This window comes from Chionomys nivalis, chromosome 1 (genome assembly GCF_950005125.1).
Source record: "Chionomys nivalis chromosome 1, mChiNiv1.1, whole genome shotgun sequence".
NCBI lineage: Eukaryota > Metazoa > Chordata > Mammalia > Rodentia > Cricetidae > Chionomys > Chionomys nivalis.
The window spans coordinates 53,718,692-53,745,336 of record NC_080086.1 but is presented as its reverse complement, the minus strand read 5'-3'; the positions used below and the strand labels follow the sequence as shown (position 1 = coordinate 53,745,336).

Sequence of the window (26,645 nt, the reverse complement as noted above, 5' to 3'; positions counted from 1 at the left end):
GTGGTTTCCTACCACAATACAGAAACTTAGTTTTATGACCATGACTTTCACCAAAAGGACATTTATTCATGCTACAAACCATAGATATCCAATGACAGAAACACTGTGTGGAACAAAAGGAACAAAAATAAGGCCAATTTAAATCAACCCCCAAACTGTCCATTCTGCAAGATGGCTACTCACAGTCATGTTCTGAAGTACTGTTTAAAATGTAACTGAAACTTACAGTTTTTATTTGAAACCCTACCTTCTCATTGCAGGGAAGACAATCTTACTAACTGAACACCTGAAATAGTAGAAGCTACCAACCTCCAGTAAGTTAGCCAACAGTGATGTTCATCCTTTCATTGAATGGAAGAAGTCCTGGCTAACCTTTGACATCTTCACACTGGGGCCACTACAGAGGCTTACCTGAACACAAGCACTTCTAAACCATGACAGTAGACATGAGGTGTCAATAGCTCAGTGACTAATCCACAAGGAGGTGTGGCTGTGCTGAACAAATGCCAGCAGGCCACTCTGAACAGCATACACTCTGTACTTATAAACTCTGGAATTTCCATGTATTTTTTAATTATTGTTGACCGTAGAACCACAAAAAGCAAAAGAACAGATAAAGGGCTATAATAAAAGCAGTTAAATAATTTTCAGTAATAAAATTAAAATATTTTACAGGTCTAAAACACAACCTGATTAACTTTTAAACAAAGTTACATTTGGAAAAGGGCAGAACTATGTTCTAAAGCTATTCTATACTACTTTTTGTTATTTTTTTGCTTGTTGAAGCTTCAAGAAAAACATGTTGAACTACACAAAATTATAAAATCTCCAATTTAAATGTACTCCTATAACGTTTCTGTTTTGCTATGGAGATTCTGTCTTACTATGGAGATTCTGTTTTAAAACATTCATTTTTAATGTCCCAAAATACAACTGTATAAAATTAAGCAAGTAGTTTTTAAAAAGTAAATTGACTAAATTTTAAGAGTAAAATTTGTCAATGATTTTATGTTAGATTCATTTCACAGTGTAGTAAAATACTTCAAAATTACCTGCTACTAATGCTATCTATCAGAATTTACTGCAAGCAAAATTTCCCACTATCCAATTATGCCTAGTTAATATTAAATATTTATAACTTTCTTTGGATAAGTACCAAAAAAGGATCTACATTTGTTCCCACTCACTGTGGAAGCCACATGGAATAACTTTTCAAAATGGAAATATTTTTAAGCTTAAATCACTCTTTAAATTTTAGTCATGTCAGTGTGACTTCTGCTTTGAAAGTAGGATCTCTGCTTATAATTTAGTCACAGGGTGATAACCTTCCACCTGAACGCTCCAAACACTTTCAAGAAATAGGTTGAAGATTTCAGTGTGAAAGACTTCAAAGTTTCAATGTTAACATTACTCTGTAAGACTCACAATATGTACAAACACATATAAATTATAGACACAATTAATTATATATCCACAATAATATGAAGACAGCAATCTCCTTTCCTAGCTGTACTGCTATGTGGATAAAGTAATAACTCTCTGTGCTGTTCAAGGCACAAAAAAAGCCTTAAAAAATTTAAAGAATAGTTTCAAAAATAAAATTCAAATATTGCACAAAATAATTTAACTGTAAATATAACTACATACTATAAAAGAATTTTTTAAAAAGTTTTTTTACACTCTACAGCAAATTCCATTTTCTAACTCTATAAAAGAATTTATTGGAAGTCTGTGTTTATATATTAAGTGTTTACATTCAGTTTGATGGGTACGAATTTCACAAGTTAACTGAGCCTTTGTCTTAGAAGCTCATCTATTTGAGTTTTATACATATTTTTTACATCTTCAAGATCCAGGCGAAGTTCCTCTGCTTCTTCTGCCTTTTCTCCATACATCTGCAGAATAGTGTTATATCTTTGATCCAAATCCTAAAAAATATGTTTATAATCTTTTATTGATCATACAAACATCTACAGTTGTTACAAATCAATAGAAAAAAATCACAAGTTGAACAAAATATTATTTTTAAAAAGATTAAACTTACCTTTTAATAAATTAAACTTATACCAAGTCTACCTAGGAAATCTCGATGGAGGACTAAGGAGATGGCTCAGTGGGTAAGAGCACTTGCTGAGCAAGTATGAGGAGCTCGCTTCTAAGCCCAACATTCACATTTAAAAAAAAAAGTCATGTGGCCTGTAACCCCAGAACTAGGAGGCTCACTGGAGCTGGTGGTCAGTCAGCCAGCCTCCCCACAAAACAGCAAGGTCCAGGCTCAATGAGAGTTCTGTCTGAAGGGATAACAGGGGGAGAGTGATAAAGGGGGACACCTACTTCTTCTTACGGCCTCCTAGCACGCATCCCAGCACATGTGCACACATGTACATACACCACACACACACAATCTAGAATTCTCTCCAAATATGACTTAATCAGTCTCCTTCCCATTACGTACTCTTGATGAGATTTTTGTCTTCATGACTAATTTGGTCAAGTATTACTTGGCATTTATCCCACAAGACAAGTCTGCCGAATATTCAATTACATCACAGTAATGTGATGAAGCAAACATTGAGACAAATACTATAAAGCATGCAATGCACATGCTTGCTTTAATAAGTACTGGCCACATAAAGTCCTAAACATTTGTGAAAACACTTTAGATATGTAACAATATAATAGACATTCATCTTTAACATTCTCTACTCAACTACTTCCTCCTTAATTTTCAAAAAAATTACCAAGTCGTACATATGCATTTATGTAAATTAAAAACATGGCATTTAATAACTGGATTAAAATATCTTAGATGTATTTTTAAGTGAAGAATACTTACTCGTAGCTGAACTCGAAGCTTAGGTATCTCTTTCACTTTCTCCTCCAGTTCATCATTCTGATTTGTTAGCTTAACTAGCTCTTCAGACATTATGGATCGAGTTTTTTCTAGATTGCTAATTTCTAGCTGAGAAATATAACCATAAAATGATTTCAATAAAAACATATCTTGCTTAATGCGCTCACTAAATAAAAATATTTACTGCGTCATTTTTGAAGAAAAAATCTATCAACTTATAGTGCTGAACAGTGAGGGAAAGGGGCCCCAACTTTCTTCAGAAATTATTCATTTATAGAATTACTATGCAAGAAAGAAAGAAATTAAATACAACGATCTGTCTTAAAAAAATGCAACCATGTTTTTCTCTAATCTAAGAAAATAACACATATTTCCATTATTCAAGTTACTGGAAAAAGCCAGAGGAATGAGAACACACGTCAGTGTTGTCCTCCCAGCTATATAGGTTGTATCACTAAAGCTTTCAGCATTACTCGAGAAACTACACAAGGTTCTCAAGCACAGCACACTGGGCTACACCCACCAATACACATCAACCCACTTTACAATTATTCAAATGGGAAAAGGAAGAGGCACTCATTTTGAGTGTGTAAGTTTAGCACTGAAAGCTAAAAAATGCTAATTCTTATTCCATAAGCAATAATTCTTATAGCTCCCTCTTATTTGTGCTGTTCTTCTATGTACAGGTCTCTTTCATTTTACTCATTCCTTGTAGTGAAGAAGTTAAGATAAAGCAAGCATGCTGGTTCAGCACTTCCTTTTTTCTTGTTGAGAAAAGATGCTGGGAAGGAGTGGGCTATCCCTGTTCTTAGATGTTCCTGGGCAGGCCAATGGCACAAGGCACCTAGTATTTCCTACGATAGAGCAGATAAATCTGCCTAATCCTGGCAGTCAGTCAGTCAGTCAGGAGGCTCACTTGGTTCTAGCTTATATCATTACCATATGTGATACACTTTGGTTTTCTATGTCACCAAGTCATTTTATTTCCCAATGTGCTCAGAACTGAAGTGGAAATGAAGGCTCACTGGGATCCAGCATCTCATAGGCTTCAGCAGCAGACTTAGTTTTTCCCAATACCTGTAAATGACTAATTTCTCCTTCCCTCAGCTTTAGTTGAGACTGCAGATTTTCAATGATGCTCGATCCTGATCCCATCCTTACAGCTTCATAGAGATTGCTTCCACTGGCTGACGAAGACATTGGCCCAAATGAATGGTCATGAGACTCATCCTATGCAGTCAAAGAACACAGACAAATATAATACGTTCTTGTTATCAAGTTCAAACGAAGATCCTGTTCATTCTGGATTTGAAATGTCTATGAGTGTCTGAAAAGCAGAAAATCATCTGTATTTCTTTACTTCAATTAGCACCATATTCTGATGAACCCCTCCCCAACAATGTCATGGTGACAGCCAGTCTGACACTGCATGTTCCCGTACCATCACTCAAGGTAGAGCTAAGCACAGAAGAACAAGTCCTTACCTGGGACAGGAAAGATGTCTGCAGCCCTGCCATATCTACTCCACTTACAGAGCTCGAGCGTGATATGGTGGGAGTACTAGAAACGGAAAACGGTTTGTGGTCCTTAGGGAGAAAAAAAAATCTGTAAGATTGAGAAGCAAAAAGCAAAGGAAGAAAAATTTCTAGAGCAAAAACAAAGGCATTAAATTTCTCCATAAAATGTTATAAATACAATCCCTCAAAACCAGAAGTCTTGGCAGTATAAAAAGCATTTAAAAATTAAGAGCTGAGCTGGTAAGATGGTTCAGCAGGTAAAGACGCTTGCTGCCAAACCTGACCTGAGTTCAATCCTAGGACTCATATGGTTGTAAAGAGGAAAACAACTCTAGCCTGTTATCCTCTGACCTCCACACATACATCATGGGATGCCGGCACACACACACACACGCACAAAAAATTATTCAAAAACTCAAAATAAAATACACTTTTAATTAAAATTAAAAGCCTGCATTGCCCCATTTATATTATAACACAATAAGATTAGTCAGGTTTATATTTTTAACACAATAAGAAAGCTTTGGTTGAAATGTCTGCAGAAGGTACCTACTTCATATTATATAACATTGTCAATTACCCTTAAGCTTGCTAAAATTTCCGACTTACTCATTTTATTTTAGTGTATTAGAAATAAAAAACAACAAAATACATGGGGGCTGGAGCACTGGCTCAATTCCTAGCGGGAACATGGTGACTCACAATCTTGTTTAGGGACTCTGATGCCCTCTGATGGCTTCCAAGGACACTGCATGCATGTGAAACAGACATATGTGCAGACAAACATCCATACAAATAAAATAAAACTAAAATCAAAAACTCTAAATACACTAAAAAGATAATTTCCATTTTTGTTTACTATTTTAATGTATTATGCTAACTTTCAGTATGTTACAATACTTCAAGTATAGTAAACACTTTTTGTAAAAATTACCTTTAGGAACTAAGGAGGTGGTTTAGTGCGTAAAGCATGGAGACCAGAACCCACAGAAAGACAGGCAAATGTGGTGACTGCCTGTAATCCCAGCACTCAGGAGGCAGAGACAGGATTCCTGGAGCAAGCTAGCTAGTTAGACTAGCCAGAATCAGCTAGCTCCAGGTTCAGCAACAGACTTGCCTCAATAAAACAAAGTAGAGAATAATAAAGGAAGACACCCAATGTCAACTTTGGGCCTCCACATGCATGTGGACACAGACACACCTGCACATATGCAAATATGTATACACATATTCATGAGCACCAAATACATACACATGCAAAAAATAAATTTTAAAAAAGCAAAACCCTCAGTACATTTACTAACCACAAAGACAGAACAAGCCAGTTCTATTCCGAAGTTGCCTATGGCGATTTGCTACACTAGTTTCAGTGAGAAACCACAAAACTCATTTGAAAGTGTAAAAGAATTCAAAGCCAATCACAGACAGGTGGGAATGCACTCAATCGGTTCTACATAGAGCACTGACAATGCTCCCACAATTATCAGTATAGTCATTTTAGACAGGAGGGGAAGGTCTTCAGACGTTAGTACAACTCGACCACAGACCAATGGTTGCCCACAACAGCTTAGCTATACAAATCAACTCAAACCAACACAATTCAGTACCTTTTCTTTCACTGCTTCTTGAGTGAAAATGGCTTTCTTCCTTTCTTGTTCAACTTTCATTTTTTCCATTTCTAACTGACTGCACAACAGTGTCTAATGGAGAGACACAGTTAGACATCAATGAGTCAACTGCAGAGCTCAGAGTGCAAAATACAAGTCGCCATTTCACCACCAAAGACGAGCTTTCTTATCACCCATCTTATGTCATCAGCAGTTTGTGCCATCCCCATCCATCTCTAATGCAAGCCCTGGAGGAGCGAACACTAAGAGAAATACCTTTTCTTTCCTTGTCTCTTCAAGTGTTCTTACATATTCATCTTTTAGGTTTTCTAATTCAACCTGGTACCTAGTAAACCGGAGGGAATTTAAACAAAAAAAGGTGACAGTACAGACTATTAAAAACTGTGTAAATTGTAAAACTCCAGATACATATTTATAAGTCATTTTATCGCCAGCTCAGCATCAAAGACTTTCCTACTAACTATTTCAGGTCCCTGATACTCCCTCTACCCATCAGCTAAAGCATGAGTGAAAATTCTACTTTTCCCCATTTTTTTTTTTTAACCAGTCCTCTGAGATTTAAAGTAAGACATTTAAACAGTAATTTTAAGAACCATCATTCCAAGCTCAAATGTGGCAAAAAAGCAGGGGTTCTATAGAATGTTTATAGAAATGTAGGCACTTCATTTTTACCGAACTACTTTTCTTAACAGTAAATTTTCTTTGGATGTCAAAGGTGAAACACACCTATTATAACCTTATTATAATTTCTGATGAATGATTTTATACCCTGTGGTTTCAGAAGAATGCAAATACTTATTTAGAGAAACCTGAAGACTACTATAAAAACAACTTCCGTGCACAGTCACCTCTCCTTCCCGCCTCCCTTCTTTTCTGTTGGTAGCATAGATTCTTAATGGGACAAATACTTTCCCTAGAAAAACACAGAAGATAGCATGTAACTTCCAAAGAAGTGCAATGGATCCTAGCACTAGCTTAACGCATATCACTAGGGACCCTGACTGGTATTCACTTTTAATTCTCAATGAAATGAAGCTAAAACCCAACAAACATACTTTCCAACAGTGATTTAAAATGTCATGGAACCACGGAGAGCACCACACAAATACACTCACCGACTGTTTGCATCTTCCAGTTTTCTTAGTTTATTTTTCTCCGACTCTAGCTGGGCCTGAAGTCTACTGTTTTCCTGTCTTAAGAGAGAATTCTGTGACTCCACCGAAGACAACTGGGTTTTGTTGGCAAGGAGTTCTTCTGTAGCTGCGCGTTCTCTTTCAACGGCTGCAGCCAACAAAGCCTGTGATTCCCCTGATTATGGAGAAAGAAAAATCACACACATAAGTCAGGGAAAGATCAGACACCAGGCTAGTTCTGACTTCACACTTCTAAAGATTCAAATTCCCAGACTAAGACAAGACAACCGTGACAAGCAATACACAAGTTAACATTTTCTCTTCAGAATAAGATGTGGGAATTCCTTCTGTATGTGTTGCTTTTATTGGTTAATGAATAAATCTGTTTCAGTCAAAGGTTTAGCAGAGTACAGCCAAGTGGGAAATCTGAACAAAGATATATAGAGAAATTAGGCAGAGTCAAGGAGACCCAGCTAGCCAGTCACCAAGGAAACAAGACATGTAGAAAAGGAGGTAACGCCATGGCTAGAAATAAACCTGAGTAATAAACCAAATAGTTTATAATTAATATAAGGCTCGGTGTGCTTCTTTGGAACTGAACGGCTATGGGTGGGATAGAAACTTCTGTCTACAAGAATATTTACTTGAAAATAGTTATTCAGTAACAGGGTAGTGAATCAACAAAGGGCTCTGGAACAACTGAAAATGCACAAAACATCATAAATGAAAATTAATTCAAAATGGTTGACAGACACCAAAGAAAATCTTCAAGCTCTTGGGGTGGCAAAGATTACTTTGACTTGACACCAAAAACATGAGTTACAGAAAGACAAATCAATTAAATGGAGCCATTCAAAATGTTAAACTTTTGCTATAGAAGAAGAGATCAATGGGCTAGGGATATAGCTTAGTTGGTTGCTTACACCAACTATGTTGGCATGAGGCCATTTCCAGCCCTGCATAAACCAAAGGTGGTGGCACACCAAGGCTTAGTGATAAAGGCAGGAAACCAGGAGTTCAAGGCCATCCTTGGCTATAGAAAGATTGAGGTCAGCCTGGGCTATGAGACCCTGTCTTTTCTCTTTTCTAAATAAAAGGACAAAATAAGCTACAAACTGAGAGAAAAAAAATAAATGCAAATCACACATGTAGGTTTAGTGCTTAGAATATAAATAAAATTCTCAAAAGTGAAAATATAGACAGCTGAGTCAAAAAAATAAACAAAAGCTATAAATAGACAAGTAGAAAATAAGCACACAAAACGATGTCCAACATCAATTGTCACTAGGGAAACGGAAGCTAAAATTATGAGATATAAGACTTTCTGAAAAGTAAGTAAGTAAGTAAGTAAATGATTAAACAAATAAATTTACAGGGCTGGAGAGATGGCTCAGAGGCTAAGAGCACTGACTGCTCTTCCAGAGGTCCTGAGTTCAATTCCCAGCAACCACATGGTGGCTCACAGCTATCTGTAATGAGATCTGGTGCCCTCTTCTGACCAGCAAGCATACAGACAAACAGAATACTGTATACATAATAAATAAATAAATCTTTAAAAAATAAATATCTAGAAAGATAAATAAATAAATTTACAAACCAGGGGCAACCCAAAATGCTGTCACGGTTATAAGCCAACTGGATTACTCCCACAGGTATAGACACAGTTTAGCATTTCCTCTGAAAACTAAACACAAATGTCCATATGGCCCAGAAGCTGCATATTTAGTCTGTCATGCAGAGACATGAAAAATTTTTTTAATATTTATTTATTATGTATACAATATTCTTTCTGCGTGTATGCCTGAAGGCCAGAAGAGGGCACCAGATCTCATTACAGATGGTTGTGAGCCACCATGTGGTTGCTGGGAATTGAACTCAGGACCTTTGGAAGAGCAGGCAATGCTCTTAACTGCTGAGCCATCTCTCCAGCCCCGAGACATGAAAATTTACACTTGCAGTAGCTTTATCTATAATTGTCAAAACCTGAAACCAGCCAAGATATCCTTCCCCAAGCAAACGGTTAATCAAACTACAGAAATAGACATTCCAGATACTAACACTAAACAACCAAAAGAATAAAGTTTCAAAACATTAATAATGCTTTAAAAACATATTTTACTTAGTTGTGTAGACTAGAAGTATATGAATAGAGTAATATTCTCTATTCAGTCATTCCCCTCAGTCAACTTCAATGTCCCAAAGTTTAATTAACAGAACAGGGAAGCTGCCCTGAACTGAACTCAACACTTTGGAATGATAACCTTTCTGTGCATTTCAGGAGGCCCTGTTTGCATTAGGACAGCCTGAAGGAGCCCTGCACCTATTTATTGAGCTTCTCTGTCAACAAGACAGCAGTCCCAAAGGCTTCCAGTGGTCCACTAAATACCACTTGAAAGCCAAGAATCTAGTTTGCCACCCCATGACTAACAAGGAGTCATTCAATGACAGAGTCCGGAGTAAAGTAAGACTTGCTGCCGATGGAAGATAAACACAATACTATAGCAAACCCTTAGCTCCGGGCCCTCACTCACATGCTTTGTCACTAGAACATGGCATCTCCTATAGTGATGAGGAGCGGCAGGCCGCTTCCCGCTCCCTCGCTAGCTTTACCCGAAATAATTACACGGAAACTGTATTCTTTTAAATACTGCCTGGCCTATTAGTTCCAGCCTCTTATTGGCTAGCTCTTACATATTGATCTAATCCATTTCTAATATTCTGTGTAGCACCACGAGCTGCCTTGCCAGGAAAGATCTTAACCTGCGTCTGTCTGGAATGGGAGAATCATGGCAACTGCCTGACTCGACTTTTTTTCTCCCAGCATTTTGTCTGTCTACTCCGCCTATCTAATTTTCTGTCCTATCAAAGGCCAAGCAGTTTCTTTATTAGTTAACCAATGAAAGCAACAGATAGATACAAGACCCACCTCCATCAATCTCCCAAATCAAACATGGGAGTTTTTGATAACCAGAAGCTATGCATGAATTTTTCCTGAGTCTGATAGCTTCTGGATATCCAGGACAGACACATACTACCTGTATGTGACTACAGAGAACCTTGACATTGTTTCCTTTATTAAGAGAGCGAGAAAGAGCTCAAGGAGTATCTATAAGAAAGCAGATATGCAGTCTTAAAACTCCATCATACCTCTCTCTAGGATTTCATCTTGATCCTCTTCAGACTTGCTTCTGCTCATAGAATTCTACTACTATATGGAATTATATCTGATCACTATTGCTTACATTCTTGTAGACAAGCTAGAAAGGGGTCAGATGCAGATGAGGGACAAGAAAAAGATTTGTCTAGCCATCTATAAAAGTAAGTAGAAGAATCAGGACTGGAGAGATAGCTTAGTAAAGTGCTTGCTATGTCAGTACAAGGACTCAAGCTGAGAGTCCCAGCAACATGTAAAAGGCAAGTGCAGGTGTGTATGCAGTCCCACAGTTAGGCAGGCAGACACAGGAGAATGCATGTAGTTTGCTAGTCAGCCAGTCTAGACAAATCAGTCAGCTCCGGGTTCAGGGGAAAAATAAGGAGAAGCAAATGAGGAACACAGCAGACATAAACCTTTGGCCTCCACACAGATGCACACAGTATGTGCACAAACATTTTCACATGTACTTGAGCATGCACACACACATACACACCCACCCCCCACAAATGAAATGGCAGGCAGTAAAGTATCTGACACATTGTATAAGGAAAACTAACTGCTTTAGAAGAGTCATGATTGAGGTATTAATATAAGCAGGAAAATGGGGGAAGACAAACCTATACATGTTAGACCCCAAATGTCACCATGAGATCAGATGAATTTCAATGACATAGCACTATCCTACTTCTACACACAGGACAGAAAGCCTCCTGAATCAAACATAAAATACTAAAGAGATTACCAAGCCTATCAGAAAGATTCTTCTCTAGCGTCTCCCACGATGAAGTCTGAGACCCTAGAGTTGCCTGCAGGTTTTCTATCTGCCGAAGCAGCGGTCTTGTTGTTGATGAGACACTTTGACTCAGCTCTTGATTTCGATTCTCTGCTTCTTGGAGTCTCTGAATCAAAAATTTTTCACATTATTACCACTGACATAAACAAAATCACTAAAAACACCAGCAAACCTAAACTTTGGTTAGACTTCTGGAAAAAGAAAATTTTTCCAGAAAAAAATTATTAGCTTTCTTACTAAAAACATATAAACTGAATATATAGCAAATCTATCATGATAAAATTACCTCCTTTAAAACAAAATTAAGAATTATTCTTTTTTTTTCCCCAAGAGGATCACTTTGGTTCACGTAAGCTACAAAAATACATCCAATAGCAGGCAAGGTAATAATGCTTTCCCAAGGGTCATGTTTGACCTTGTGCTTGGGATAGCTGTGACAATACCTGCTGAAGTTCACTGATCTCGTGGCGTAAATAGTCCTCTTTCCTGGCAGCTGTTTGCTCTGCCCGTTGCAGTGCCAGCCTAAGGTCCCCCACCTGCAAGACAAACAATGCTCTTATTGTCAGAGCACTGGCTGTAACTTCATGCTGATGACATTTATGTTGACTTTGTATGTATGACACTTCACACCAAACAATGAGCACATATCCAGCTCCTTAAGCTATAAATATATTCTCTCTTCTTAAGAAAGCACTGTTAGCCAAAGAAAAACATGCACACATGTACAACACTGACAGACAATAAAATAGAGGAGAGATCATGTATGTATAAACATTTGCCAAAACACAGGATGTGATAAGAACTAGATGAGATATAAATAAATAGGTAAATAAATAAAACCTCGGCACTAAACTAGATGTGGTAGAATACACCTGTGATTTCAGTATGAACATTTTGAGTCCCAGGCCAGCCTAGACTATGTAGAAGAGACACTTTCAAAAAGCTCAAACTAGAAGAGAAAAGTGTTAGCAGAGTGTGACGGTATGGGCCTGCAGTCACAGCTATTAGGGAGAGGCTAGGATGAGCACCGAGGGTCACTTGCATAACAGTCTAAGCACTGTTTCAGAACAAAAACAAGAAAGGTGCTGCTCATATACACTTGTATACTTTGTAACTGTCTACTGTGGCACCATATTTAACTAATTAAACAATGCTGTCAGGCTTCTATCTGGTTATTGTAGTTCTGAAGACTTCCTCTATGGAGCATACAGAGCTGCCCTGCAGCAAGCCTGGCAACAACAAAATAAAACCAGAGCTCTAAATAGACATCAGTATTATAATCTGTTCAAATGTTGATACATGAACACAAGCATTAAAAATTATAATCGCCAGGCACTGTGGTGCACACCTTTAATCCCAGCACTTGGGAGGCAGAGGCGGGTGGATCTCGGTGAGTTCGAGGCCAGCCTGGTCTACAAGTAGTTTTAGGACAGGCTCCAAAAAAAGTACAGAGAAATGCTGTCTCAAAAAAAGAAAAAAAAAAAAGCCAAAAAAGTATGTAAAAATTATAATTGATGCATAAGATATTATTCATCCTAAATGAATATAATATCTATAGTTATCAATTATATGAAAAAAACTAGATGGAGTTAATGTTAACAGAGGCCATACAAATTAGCAATCCATATATAACATGGTGGTTTTAAGAATGACAGACCCATACTCTATTCCTTACTCCCTCAAATTTTCTTTATTATTATATTTTTAATTTGAGAGAATTTTGAAAGAATTGGTGTGTGTGTGTGTAAATGTATGCATGTGTGCTACATGTGTACAAGAGCCTGTGGAGGTCAGAAAGGTCACTGGGCCACCTGGAACTGGAGTTATAGGCAGTTATAAGCTGATATGTGAGACCCGGGAACCAAACGTGGGTCTGCAGTGCAGTAAGTGCTCAGCTGCTGAGCCATGGCTTTGGTCCACTAGTTTAAAATACTAATATTCTGTACATTTTCTTGACAGGGGGCAGAAATACATGGATATACAGACTATGGCATGATTTACAACAACAGAACCATCAAAAATATAACTGAAAATTACATAGCGAAGTGGCATAAAACTAAAACTTTGAGCTCTACAAATACACAACCATCAGCATAGTCTGGACAGACTATGGAAGACAAGGTTCCTAAAGAGAAAGATAACAACACCCCACTAAGTTCATGAAGCAAGTTGTACAAGGGCAGGAGTGTAGTCTTTAATGTAAGGAGGGACAAATGTGCCTGGGTGACTGAAAAGCAGACATAACGCAGTTCCTGCATCTCCAACAGAAACACTGGGAACACAGGCCGAAGAGCAGCAACAAAGAGGGGCAAATGAGAAGCAAATGCTGTCTGACTGTATTTGTTCTATAGCTTTCAGCTCTAATTATCCACCAAAAATATAAACCACAAAACCAAAAGGTAACTGAGGTTGCTGAGGATAGTCTTGTGTGTTTTGGTTTGGTTTTAACAGTTCTGGGTAAGCTAGATATCCACCATACACATAAGACCTGTTGTGGAATGGAGCTGCAGCTAAGTAGGGCAGCCCTTGCTGGCACACAAAAGGCCCTGGTCAGACCCCTACACTGAAAAACTCAAAGTGTGATGAATATTTACAGCAGCATCATTAATAATAGCCAAATGGTGTATTTCAGATGTTCAATATCTGACAACTCTTTTTTTTTCTTCAAGATAGGGTTTCTCTGCATAGCCCCGCCTGTCCTTTATGTTGCTCTAGAGACTAAGATGCCACAAACTTGCAGATATCTGCCTGCCCATGCTTCCTGACTGCTGGAATTTATTTATTTTTTATTTTTTTTTTTTTTGGTTTTTCGAGACAGGGTTTCTCTGTGGTTTTTGAGCCTGTCCTGGAACTAGCTCTTGTAGACCAGGCTGGTCTCGAACTCACAGAGATCCACCTGCCTCTGCCTCCCAAGTGCTGGGATTAAAGGCGTGCGCCACCACCGCCCGGCTCTGACTGCTGGAATTTAAAGGCGTACACCAGAATCATCCAACAATATTTGATGAGTTTGAAAATAATGTGTTCCAAACTCTTTTCTTCTTTCATCAGGCTCATGAATTGCCAGAAATGTTACAAATACATCTAAGAATCAACTGTACAATGTAGTCTCTTGAAACAGTATGTTTTAATTATATGCATCTACACTACTCTGGTAGTGGGATACCTAGTTTCATAAAATTCTCCTTCCTTTGGCAGTGCTAAGTGCTCTGCACATAGGAGGAAAAGGCTCTACCAGTGAGCTATGTCCCCCACATCATGTACGCACATACTCACAAATATATACGGAACTCACAGGAAACCAAGCAATAACGGTATGGTATGTGCACCCCACTAAGGCAGTTGTTCTCTGCCTTTCAAACGCTGAGACCCTTTAACATAGTTCCTTGCTCATGTTCTCCCTCCTTCTGCTCCTCATTTGGACCTTGGGAGCTCAGTCCAGTGCTCCAATGTGGGTCTCTGTTTCTAGCTTAATCCATCGCCAGATGAAGGTTCTATGGTGATATGCAAGATATTCATCAGTATGGCTATAGGATAGGGCCATTTCAGGCTCCCTCTCCTCAGCTGCTCAATGATCTAGCTGGGGACATCTCCATGGATACCTGGGAACAAGGAAGTCAGGACCAGGAGGGGTGGGGTGGGCCCACCCACCCACTGAGACGCTGGGGGCTGATCTAATGGGAGCTCACCAAAGTCAGCTGGACTGGGACTGATGGAGCATATGATCAAACCGGACTCTCTGAAGGAGGCAGACAAGGAGGGCTGACTGAGAAGCCAAGGACAATGGCACTGGGTTTTGATCCTACTGCACGTACTGGCTTTGTGGGAGCCTAGGCAGTTTGGTTGCTCACCTTCCTAGACCTGGATGGAGGGGGAGGACCTTGGACTTCCCACAGGGCAGGGAACCCTGACTGCTCTTTGGACTGGAGAGGGAGGGGAAGGGGGATGGGGGGGGAGGAAAATGGGAGGAGGGGAGAAGGTGGAAATTTTTAATTAAAAATAAATAAATAAATAAATAAATAAATAGAAAAAAAAGAAAAGAAAAAAAAACCATAGTTCCTCATGCTGTGGTGACCCCAACCATAACATTATTTTCGTTGTTACTTCATAACTGTAATACTGCTACTGTTATGAATTATAATGTAAACATCTGTGTGTTCTGATGGTCTTAGGTGACTCCTGTGAAAGGGTTGTTCAACCCCCAAGGAGCTCGTGGCCCACAGGTTGAGAACTACTGCACTAAGGGCATTTTAAAAAACATGTAAGTGAAGTTTGTGCAATCTAGTACTCTAAAATGCCAGTAACACAATCTCAGAAGCCTACCAGATGTACCTCATATGAGAACAGACTCACAGTTGCTAATGAACTGTTTTACTTTGCAGAAACACACACAGATACATAAAAGGTGACTTTAACCACGCACTGCCTACCTGAAGCGCTAATGCCTCTTGCTGCTGACGGGCTTCTTCCTGGGCCTTCTCCAGTGCCGCAGAGAGTTCTTCCTTAGCTTTCATCTCACGCCTCAAAGCAGCTTCCTGCACCTCACTGTCCTTAGCAGCATTAGCTTTGTGAAGATCAGTAAGTTCTCTTGCAAAAGTAGATTGATAGTTTTCATTTATTAATAGAACAATGCAAAAGTAAACACAAACCTACACTGATGTAATTTCTATGTAGCACAGAAATCTCACAATAACAGTAAGCACACCTTATAATAACGCTAGCCATTATGAGGACTATGCTAAACTTGCTTTGTCTAACTCACTCAAGGGCAAATCTATAAATGTTGCTAGCAATCAGATAATAGAAAAGAGAATAGCTGGAGAGACTGTTCAGTAGTTAAGAACTGCCAGCACCCACATGGCAGCTGACAATGGCTGAACTCCAGTTCTAAGGATCAACAACTTCTAGTCTCCTTGGGCATGTGGTATATAGATATGCATGCATGCAAAATACAATGCATATAAAGTAATTTTAAAAAATAAAGAAAACGGACTTCTTCAATCTCCCACTGTGGTAACAGATTCTAAGCACACTGCGTATTTCATACCTGTACGCACTATCTAGAGCAGCCTGAGTACTTCGGCTCTTTTCTTCAAGTTCATCCTTGTCTACCTGAAGTCGGCCAAGATCCTTCTCCTGGCGTTCTACCACAGAATTTAGTTTTCTAATATTTTCTCTATGTTGCTTCTCAACTTCTTCTTTGCCATCAAGAATCTATGTTAAAACAGACAAGAACACTTTTGGATAAATGATAACCTGGTAGCTAATGCCAAGAATCTCTAATACTGGCTATAGCTTAAACAGGAAATTGCCCACCAAAACATGTGTCTGAACGTGTGCTCTGCTGGTGGTGGTGCTTTGGAAAGCTGTGGAAGCTCTGGCTGGAGGAACCAGACCACTGGAGAACAGGCCTTCAGGGTCAGTCCCGCCTCTCTACTTCCTGGTTGGCACAGTCACAAACAGCTGCTGCACATTTGTGTCACCACATACCACGCTGCCTGTCACACCTTCCCACTACAGTGGAATCTCCTTCAAGCTGCTCATGTCATGTCCAGTGTTTGGTCACAGTGATGTTAGGTAACATATTAGCTACTCATTTATCTATGAGTCTAAAACCTTGCAATCATTCTGAATGCCCCACAACCATGGTAAATTACAGGAAGTAACAACACATAACCAGAGAACACTGACGGCCAGTCACCTGTCTTAAATGCTGTAACTCCTCTTCCAACTCCTTTGCTTTTCTGTTCAGCTTTGCAATGACATTTTCATTGTCTTTGTCTTTAGTTCTTAATTTCTTAATGATGTTTGAATTATGCAGCTGCTGCTTTGAAAGTTTTTCTCCTGGTGATTATAAAAAAAAGCATAAATGGCAAAAAACAGTGATTCTTTAAGAATCTGCATAGAAAGCTTTATCTAACCAGTAGCATCCATGAGTTCTTTTCTAATGCCATAACAATTTTAAACTTCAGTGCTAAAATTCACTTGAGCGTGAATTATCAATGAATACTAAAATTATGACGTGAAAGGATTCTAGGAAACAAGACACTAACAGTCTTCATTTGTCTTTAGCTTCAAACTCAGCATCCTAGATACAACCTCAACCTCCCAGATGGTGGGATGACTGATGTGTACCACCATAGCCAGCTTACAGCATATTTTAAAAGCTACACAGCATGTATTTTCTTTCAATACTTCTTACCCCATTCTTCCATAAACCGTTACAAGCCACTTGTGTGATTTAAGTCCACGCCTTCCGTGTTTTCATTTCTCATAATCTCTCCTTTTCTTGTTCCTCCTGTTCCTCCTCTCATGTCCCCCCCCCCTTCTTTCTTTTCTGAGGGCGGCTGCTGTGTTACTCAAGTTTATCTTCACTGGCTGGGCTCAACAGATCCTCCAGGCTCCTGTGTGGCTAGGACTACAGGTTTGTACCACTATTTGTTATTAAAAAACATATACTACCTATTACATAGTATTTTTCCTTTTCTTGGACTATTTTTAATAATCAGCACAATACCCACCTTCTTCCATTAACCCTCGAATCTGCTCATCTTTCTCCTTCAAGAGGTCTGCAGTCTGACTACTATTTAATCTAGTGGCAAGTTCTTCTTTTATGGTTTTCACTTCCTAATTAAAAAAAAAAAAAAACAACTGTGGTTATCATAAAGAATTATTTTCATTCTAGGATGTTTCCCCAGCTTTCCCTTTTGAAGAAGCCACCCATAATTGCATCCCATAATAAATCTGTCAGTTGAATCACCTACTTGCCTAGTTAACTGAGACACAGAAACAGCTTTGAATACCACACAAAAGCCCACACTCATCAGTTATATAAACATGGAAACATGAGTAAAATGACTTCCTATACTGTCCTTCACTATCTCTCTAGGCCATGCTCTACATCTGGAACACAGCAGTACAGGACAGGAAGGTTTGTTAAGTGTCTCAAGTTACTGCCAGTGTCCGAAGTGAGCTAGCTAATTAAAGCAACCAACAGGTAGAGGTATGAGACTTCGTGTAAGAGTGCACACAGAAAAACAATACATTACCATTAACATTAGTCAGGAGTAGGACAGGGTCCTAGGAGATGCTTGGTGGTTAAAAACACTTGCCACCAAGCCTGATGACCTATACTCAATGTACAGGATCCACAGATCTTCGTACGTAGGCTGTAGTGTGCATGGTGAGTGCACCTGCACAAGCCCCCACACATGTACCCACACATAGAAATTAAAATGTAGGACACTGACAAATAGTAATAAAGAGGGAAAGCAAGTCAAATGCATCCACTAAGTTATTAGTAACAGCTAGGACTTACACAGTAACTAACAGCCATAGTTAACAAAGGAAGTCTGTAAGTGCTCCAGATTGGAAAACCACAACAACAGCTCCTGAATAGGCATGGCTTGGCATCCAAGGAGCATCTGGCGATCCCCAGCAACTAAGCAGGGGGGCACTACTACAGTGACATGGAGAAGCCAGGGACACTGCTAAGCATACTATAACACAAATAGATTAGCCATAATAGAATTAGCTTCTAAATGCTAACAGCATCAAAGATAAGGATTGTCAGAACAAGCCAATTTTACATATGCCAAAAGAGAATCATTATCCATTAACTATAAACTACACTTTTAATTTGTATTTAGAGAAGTATGAATGTTTGAAGTAGTAGAAAATGATCTATGGGACTAATGGTTACTTTTTGTTTTGTTTTGGTTTTTGTTTTTTCCAGAAAGGGTTTCTCTGTGTAATAGTCCTAGCTGTCCTGGAACTAGCTCTTGTAGACCAGGCTGGCCTTGAACTCATGGAGATTTGCCTGCCTCTGCCTCTCGAGTGCTGGGATTAAAGGCAAAGGCATTCACCATAACTGCCCAGCTAATGATTCTTTTTTAAAATGTACACAGCATCATTCAGGTTTCATTGTTACTTATTCTGATGGAATTACCACTTTTAGTTTTCTTAATGATCTTTGCTATATATCTTCATAAATTACATTAAATACCCATTTAAAGAAAATTAGCCTGAGCCGGGCGGTGGTGGCGCACGCCTTTAATCCCAGCACTCGGGAGGCAGAGGCAGGCGGATCTCTGTGAGTTCGAGACCAGCCTGGTCTACAAGAGCTAGTTCCAGGATAGGCTCCAAAACCACAGAGAAACCCTGTCTCGAAAAACCAAAAAAAAAAAAAAAAAAAAAAGAAAAGAAAAGAAAATTAGCCTGAATGTGCACATTTGTGTGCTCGACTATGGAAGACACAGTAGACAGGTGACTGACTACTGCTCACATTTTATTTTGAGACATGTCTGAATCTAAAGTTCACCAATTTGTCAAGGCTGGCTGGCTCATGAGCTTTTTAAGGATTCACCTCTCTCTCAGCCCTTGGTCCCAGCCCTGGGGCTACAGACACAGGCCATTATTCCTGGCTTTTATATGGGTTCTGGAGATCCAAACTCAGATCCTCATGTTTGCTCAACTGGTATTTCAAAGTCTACTGAGCCAACTCTCCAGTTCCTAGATTTCTTTAATGCATCAAATCTACCAATTTTAATAGAACAAAAATCTGTAATTTACTTGTTAACATAGTACATATATGCTTTTACTATTTATTTTTTTCTAATAACAAAATATGAGTTCATTCATGAAGGTTTTTTTTAAGATTTATTTATTATTTTTACAACATTCTGCCTCCACGCATGCCCGCACGCCAGAGGAGGGCGCCAGATCTCATTACAGATGGTTGTGAGCCACCATGTGGTTGCTGGGAATTGAACTCAGGACCTTTGGAAGAGCAGCCTGTGCTCTTAACCACTGAGCCATCTCTCCAGCTCCCATTCATGGAGTTTTGCAGAGTTTAATTTAAATTACCTTCTTAGCAGCATCTCTCTCTTTGCAGGCTAGCTGAACTTTCTTTTCTGCTTCTGCAATTCTTTGGGTAAATTCATCTTTCAGGGAAGAAATGCTACTACTTTCTTCTTTTACTCTGAACATTTCACTAGATTCAAAATACAAGAGAAAGAAGATACTGTTTATATACTCCAGAAGTAATGAGGTCCATTCCCAAAATGCAGATGGCATTTTCTCCAATATAGACTATATTGAAATAGAACTGTATGGGGTCTAGTAACTTTTCTTCTGTTTTGTTTTTAGGACAAGGTCCTACAATAAAGTACAAGTGGCCTCTCTAATTCATCCCCCTGCCTCTGCTTCTCTGCTATGATTACAGATGTGTGCCTCAGGCCTAGCAGCCAAGTATTTTTTCAAAGAAAAACTACTTGCTAAATTTACTCCATATATTTATTGGTGTTGCTCAGAATTGAACCCAGGGCTGTGCATGCTAGGAAAATACTCTACCACAGACCTGTATCCTCAGCCCCATAAATTTTAAGAAACCACAAACAAAATCCACTGGTGAAAATGTCACCAATATTAGATGTACAAAACTAAGACGAAAGTGAAGGTGTATTTTAAATCTCTAATACTAAAAGAAGAATTAGGAGATATATATATATATATATATATATATATATATATATATATATATATGGAACATTTTTAATGCCAAAGGTATATGGTAAAGATAATTTGAGAAAAAAATCTTTAAATATGGTAATATTAGAAACACTATGCAATTTTCAGTGACTATAAACAAGTTCAACTGCAAAACATTTTGTAAAGATTTATTTAATGAGTGCTTGCATGCATTTATACATATACCACATACGAGCCTGCTACCCTTGTAGTTATGAGGATGCTGGGAACCAAACACAGGTCCTCTGCAAAGCAGCAAGTGTTCTTAACTACTAAGCCATCTTTCCAGCCCCAAAGTGTAAAACACTTTAATTTCAAAACATCAAAGTACATTTGCCTGCACATGCAGTGTGAAATAATTCACTGACTTTGAATACTTACTCCTTCAGGTTATCATAAGCTTCCTCCAGAAGTGCTTTTTCTTTACTAAGAGATAATAACTGAGCCTCCCTCTTCTCTAGTTTCTCATTCAGAAATTCAAGAGTCTGGATAAAAAGAACAAACACGAGCCAATCATTTGACTTTGAAAAGTCCATTTGTTATGCAGGTAAAGAACAGTAAGAGTAAGCCATTCACAAATCAAAAACCAAAGCCGAGGTCACAGTAGACACAGAACAACTCTAGCTAACTGTTAGGAGAGTACAAAGCAGAGAACACAGAACTGGTGGGAGTGCACACAAAACAATCAGGCAGTAAGTACCAGCTGACTAGCTACCTATCTGAGGATGCAGCAGAGTCCACTTCTAGGTATGCCTTAGAGGAAGCACGTGGTGAACATACTAAGTAAAATATGCATACAAACATTTAAGGCAGTTTGTTTCTAACAGAAAAACCTAGGATAATTTATTTGTATTGCCACTAAGGAAGGAAAAAAGGTAAAACTGAACAAACAAACAAAAAAGTCAAATGTCTGGTAATGTTTCAGATCTTCATTTAATGGTAGTGAGATAGCCCTCGGTATTCTTATTATTCTTTAACCCAAACATGTAACTTTTTTTATTATTATCCACTGTACTTAAAAATAAAAATACTTTTAAAAACTCATAAGCATATAATTTGAATTTCCTAGGATACAATTTTCTTTCAATACAAAGATGACAGAAGCAATTCTTTGATCTCATTCCTTAGGTCTTGCTAAATAAAGTTAGCTGTAAAGAGAGAAAGGTGCCTCTCTAGCTTCAAAAAAAGCCCTGTCTGAGTCAGGACAGGCTAAAAATCACTTACCTTCATAAAGACACTGAAAACATCAACAGTAATAGTGCTGGCTTTCAGGGACTCAAGGTATCAGCATATACTCCATGGTTGCTACCACTCATCCAGAAGGATAGCATGACGTTGTGTTCCTGAATAATATTAAACCCAGGAAACAGAATCTTCTGCTTTCAGAAATGGTGGTAAGGCAAACTGAGCCCTCGCAGTATATTTCTCCACATATGTTATATGTACATTTCAGAAGCCTATTAAAGACGCCAGCTCCTGTTTAATTTGTAAGGACCAGGAAAACCAAAGCTCTGATTTAACATTAAAGAACCGACACCATTTTCTCTTGTATGTATTAGGGAGCAATCATTTGTCATTCTTAAGTTTTACTTTTGGTCCCTGGGTATTTCCTTTCCTCATTCATGTAGGATAGCTATTAAGAGTAGATACCAAAACTAACATAAGGAGAAACCAAGCCACAACACTGTAAGAAGTAGACTAGTTATGTCAATGAAAACATCAGCATTAGAATACTAATCACAGAAAAGCATCAATGGTATATTCAGATAAAGTATTCATTTAGACAAAATCTAAAATTTCCCATAAATGGAATATACACATAAAACATTCTGATATAAGAAAAAAATAGTAACATTCGGCTTGATTTAACATGACACCTATGACATAAACAGTCCTTTGCAAACTGACATGAGGATATATATAGCATAGAAAAATTTTAAAGGGATAAGGATTCAACAATAAAGATGCAAAATGGAAACGTGAAGCTTTTTCAGATCTGCTTATTCTATCATAGCTGCCTTGCAGACATTTCAAACAATTTAACATTGAGGTCCTTACTGTTACAATTAGATGACCAGATATCTACTTTTTCAAAGCATCACACATCCATGAAAATGTTTTCATCACCAACACAGCCCAACCCAAACACAACAGTTACCTTGCAAACATCTTCTTTCTCGGGCAGTGCCTCCGGCTGAGTCCTAGCAGCTTCGCACTGATCAGTGGCTGGTCCAGAGACAAGATCTCCTTCGTTTCCCGGCACAGGGGAAGCCAGCGTGTCTGGCTGCTCACAGTTAACAGGAGTAGCACTTCGGCCACTTTCCTCTAATTCTGCTTCTTCAGAAGGTGCAATTAACGTTTCGTTTCCTTCCTCTTCTTCAGCTTTTTCTTCAGTGGGTTCTACTACTTTAGTCTTTGGGGTTGAAGGATTCACTACTATAGGCACTAAAGCATAGCCCTTGCCTGGCAGTTCATCATCTGAGTTGATCTCGCTAACGCTCCGGCTATCTAGAGACTGCACACTAAACGAGTCTATCCTTTCAAAAGCATCCGACGAGCAGCAGCTCTCATTGAGCTTTTGGAACTCATCTAAGCGGCTATACTCGGGACAAGCGGATGCAGAGAGCAGCTGAAATGACGTCTGCATGAGGTGAAGACTTGATTTTGCATCCGAAGTCTCTTGCCTCGAACTAGCTGAGCTCTCACTTATTACACTCTCATGATCTAAAACCTCAATATCACTGGTGGTAGAAGTGCCCGATGAGAAGGAGCTAACAGGAGGAGAAGGTGTATTGCTCTGTCTGTCTTCATGTTTTTGTTCCTTAGGTTCCAAAGTCACATCCTTAGTTTCTGCTGTAAGAGATGGGGTGGAGGTGGTGGATACATCTTCTGTTGTGTTTACATTAACTACATTTTCAGACGCTTTCAACCGCACAGCGGGCACCTTCACCTCAGACTCTTCACAAGCAGTTTCTCCATGCTTGCCTTCAAGTACAGGTGATGGAGTAGCCACAGCCGGGGTTTCTCCTGAGACACACACAGTCTCTCGCACTTCTGACTTAGCTGTTTCAGGAGTTCTGGACGGGCCAGGGGACGAGGATTCCTGTAAACTGCCTTTCACTTCTCCTTCTGGCCGCTGTGATTTAGCTGGAGGTTTTGATACCACCGGACTCTTCTGAATGGTCTGGACATCTGATGGTGAGAGAAAGGCACTGAAGAAATTTTCAGACTCATCGACGACAGTCCTTCGAACTGGCTTTGTAATTGCTTTAGGAGAGGCTGTTGGTGGACTCTGAGGTTCAGTGCTTGAGTTCAATCCCCAGGTTGATGTATCCCATCCTCCACTCACTGGGAGACTTATTCCTTTGACAAAAATAAATTAATTCAATAAATAAAACTTATCTAGCATTACTATTTCAATCATCATCAGGTTGTATGTGAGAGACAAAGAAAACCTATAAAATACACCCTGTACCTTGAAACGACCAAACTCTTCGCTTACAGCATCACTGATTAGTTTCCAGGTTAACCTTGGCCTAACAGAATAAAACCAGTGTGGGCTGACCTGAGAGGGTCTATGAACAAGTACAAGACCACGCCTGCCTTTGCCCACCCAAAGCAAGTATATTATTTCCCTTCCAGCATGCTTAAAGTAATGACATGGGTTTTATAACCTGTCCCAGATATGTGATTCATCTCACAAAAACAGTTCAAAACCTCACTAACAGCCACATATAGTCACAGCACTATTTAGCCACACAATCATTTATTCTTGTAACATTAAATACTAAAACTTAATTATAAGCTAAACAGACAACACTCAAAACTGAACCTGAGATAGTGGAGATGTTCCTTCTTGAAAATCATAATGAAACTGATGTGAGCAGTAAGTTCTAGTGAATAAATCCACTTTAATGTATTGTCTGAGGTTTTCTGTCCCACCAGGTCCTGTAGCCATTAAGTCCCAGTTACAGAGGTTTCTGTCCCAACAGGTCCCATAGCTGTGTCCCAAATAAATCACACAGAGGTCTACATTAGTTATAAACTGATTGGCCCATTAGCTCAGGCTTCTCAATAACTAATTCTTATAACTTACATTAGCCCAAAATTCTTGTGGCTTGGTACGTTTTTCAGCAAGGCAGTCACATCTTGCTTCCTCTATGGCTGGGTTAGGACTGCAAACTCAAAATTCCCTCTTCCCAGAATTCTTATTGCCCCACCTCTACTTCCTGCCTGGTCACCCTGCCTCTACTTCCTGCCTGGCTACTGGCCAATCAGTGTTTTATTAAAAATACAAGTAACCGGATAAAAGATCATTGTCCCACTGCATTTATGTATTTAATGAGTAGTCAGCAAGTTCCTCTCTTTTCAAACCTGAAGTATTTCTTTATATATTTTGTCATAAATTAAAAAGTAGAGCATCGAAGAAACCAAAAAAAATAAATAAATAAAAATAAAAAGTAGAGCAGCAAAATCACCAAAATTACGTGCAATTGGAGGTTGCTGGCAAGGGCACACACTAGCTGGGGATTTCCTAAAACATCAAGAAGCCCCTTAACAAAGTCTGTCCTTTAATAAGGCTCCAAAACTACCTCAAATGAAGTGCTGTGGAAACTCTGAGCTGAGGGCAGATTTTTACAGTCATTTGTTCAATGTGTGAGAAAGAGAAAACAAAGCTTAAAGCAAAATTAGGTGTGCTGTTTAGCTGAGGTCTGCCAGTTAGATTAGGGCTACTAGCTAGCTAATTATCATCCTCGTGGATTCTAGGATCTCAGTTAGTCTTGCAAACTGTGATAGGAAACTGCAATTATCCCACATTCACCTAAACTCTCCCAAAGTCGTTCTGTAATCCAAACACAACTGGTGATCAATGAAAATAGCATCTATGCAAACTTGACTCCATTCCAGATAACCTGCCCTTAGAAATAAATTATACAGCTCTATTCATGTCTCAGATTTCGGGGGTAGGGGGGACAGTATATTTGAAACTTATTTGATCTTCAGTTTAGTAACTCAGACTATGGGGTACCACCACAAAAAGCAGGGTGCGCTACTCAACAGCAAGGTTATGTCACACACAGAAAAGAAGATCATGACATACCTTCACACACACACATAAACTAAGATATCAATGGTTCAAACTTGGGCTCCGAGCCTTTAACAAAGTACAGCTAGAACCAGAAACCAGAAGGCGATCAAGTACTCTTTTCATCCAATGATTGGTATTCATGTGTCCGTTGCTACACACGTGAAACTGCTCAAGAACCCCCTCAGACTTGGACACAAGTAACTGGGCGCTCGAAAGAGCAATTTCAGCCATTTCAGTCAATCTGAAAGATCTGTTCTGCAGGAAAGGTGTTACACTTGGGCACTCTTGGAGCAAGCACACAGTCCCCTGGTATTATCCCCAGTACATTCTGTTCCTCACCTGAAGCAAGCTATTTATGCATTCTGAGTTTCGTTTAGCTCTTCTGTAGAACACGGATACTACCAGCCCTGACTTGGGGTGTTTTGAAGATGAGGAAGTTTTTTGTAAAGTCTGTGCCTCAAAGCGTGAAGTGTTCATTAAGTGCCACCCGCGGGGCTCCCTGACTTCGGGAATTTACAGTTTGGACCTAGGACGCAAACTGCGGAAGACGAGGAGCAATTAGGGGAGAGGAGGCTGTGCTCAGGACCAGCAGGAAGGGCCTGGGACAGGACAGGCTGTGAGCTGACACCTGAGATCAGCAGGACCCGCAGCGGGGCCGAGGCAAGCGGGCTGGGGTCTGGCGGCGAGCAGGCACGACTCCCTGGTACCCGCTTACCCGGTTCGCCGTACGGGATGGGCTCGGCCCAGGCGCTCGGCTCCTCCTCCTGGATGTCCAGGACCCTGTCGATGGACTTCTGGGCCTGAGACAGGGCCTGCTTGGCGAAGCTGGACAACTGCGAGGCGTTGAACCAGCTCATGGCCCCTCCTCAGCGCCGGCTCAGCCGGCTCCGGCGGCCTCAGCGGTGGCCAGGGCCCACCGCCTCCCGCGGCCGCTTGCAGCCTCCCGCACAGC

At 39.5% G+C, this 26,645-nt stretch overlaps 1 protein-coding gene and 1 non-coding gene across 2 annotated transcripts; both read right to left on the bottom strand.

Moving 5' to 3' along the window:
• Positions 1-41: 41 nt before the first annotated feature.
• Tmf1 (TATA element modulatory factor 1) lies at positions 42-26,645 on the bottom strand. The gene is made up of 17 exons (XM_057756799.1): positions 26,409-26,645; positions 22,763-23,967; positions 20,986-21,089; positions 19,942-20,068; positions 17,598-17,703; positions 16,778-16,920; positions 16,124-16,290; positions 15,507-15,663; positions 11,523-11,615; positions 11,029-11,185; positions 7,115-7,307; positions 6,255-6,324; positions 5,979-6,071; positions 4,339-4,440; positions 3,932-4,084; positions 2,837-2,962; positions 42-1,928 (listed from the first exon to the last, which is right to left on the bottom strand). The coding sequence occupies exons 1-17, from the start codon at positions 26,548-26,550 to the stop codon at positions 1,785-1,787; spliced, it is 3,282 nt and encodes a 1,093-aa protein (XP_057612782.1). The 5' UTR covers positions 26,551-26,645; the 3' UTR covers positions 42-1,784.
• Positions 9,256-9,386, bottom strand: LOC130889754 (small nucleolar RNA SNORA36 family). Its single transcript, XR_009058635.1, has one exon. It is a non-coding gene; the product is annotated as a small nucleolar RNA SNORA36 family (small nucleolar RNA).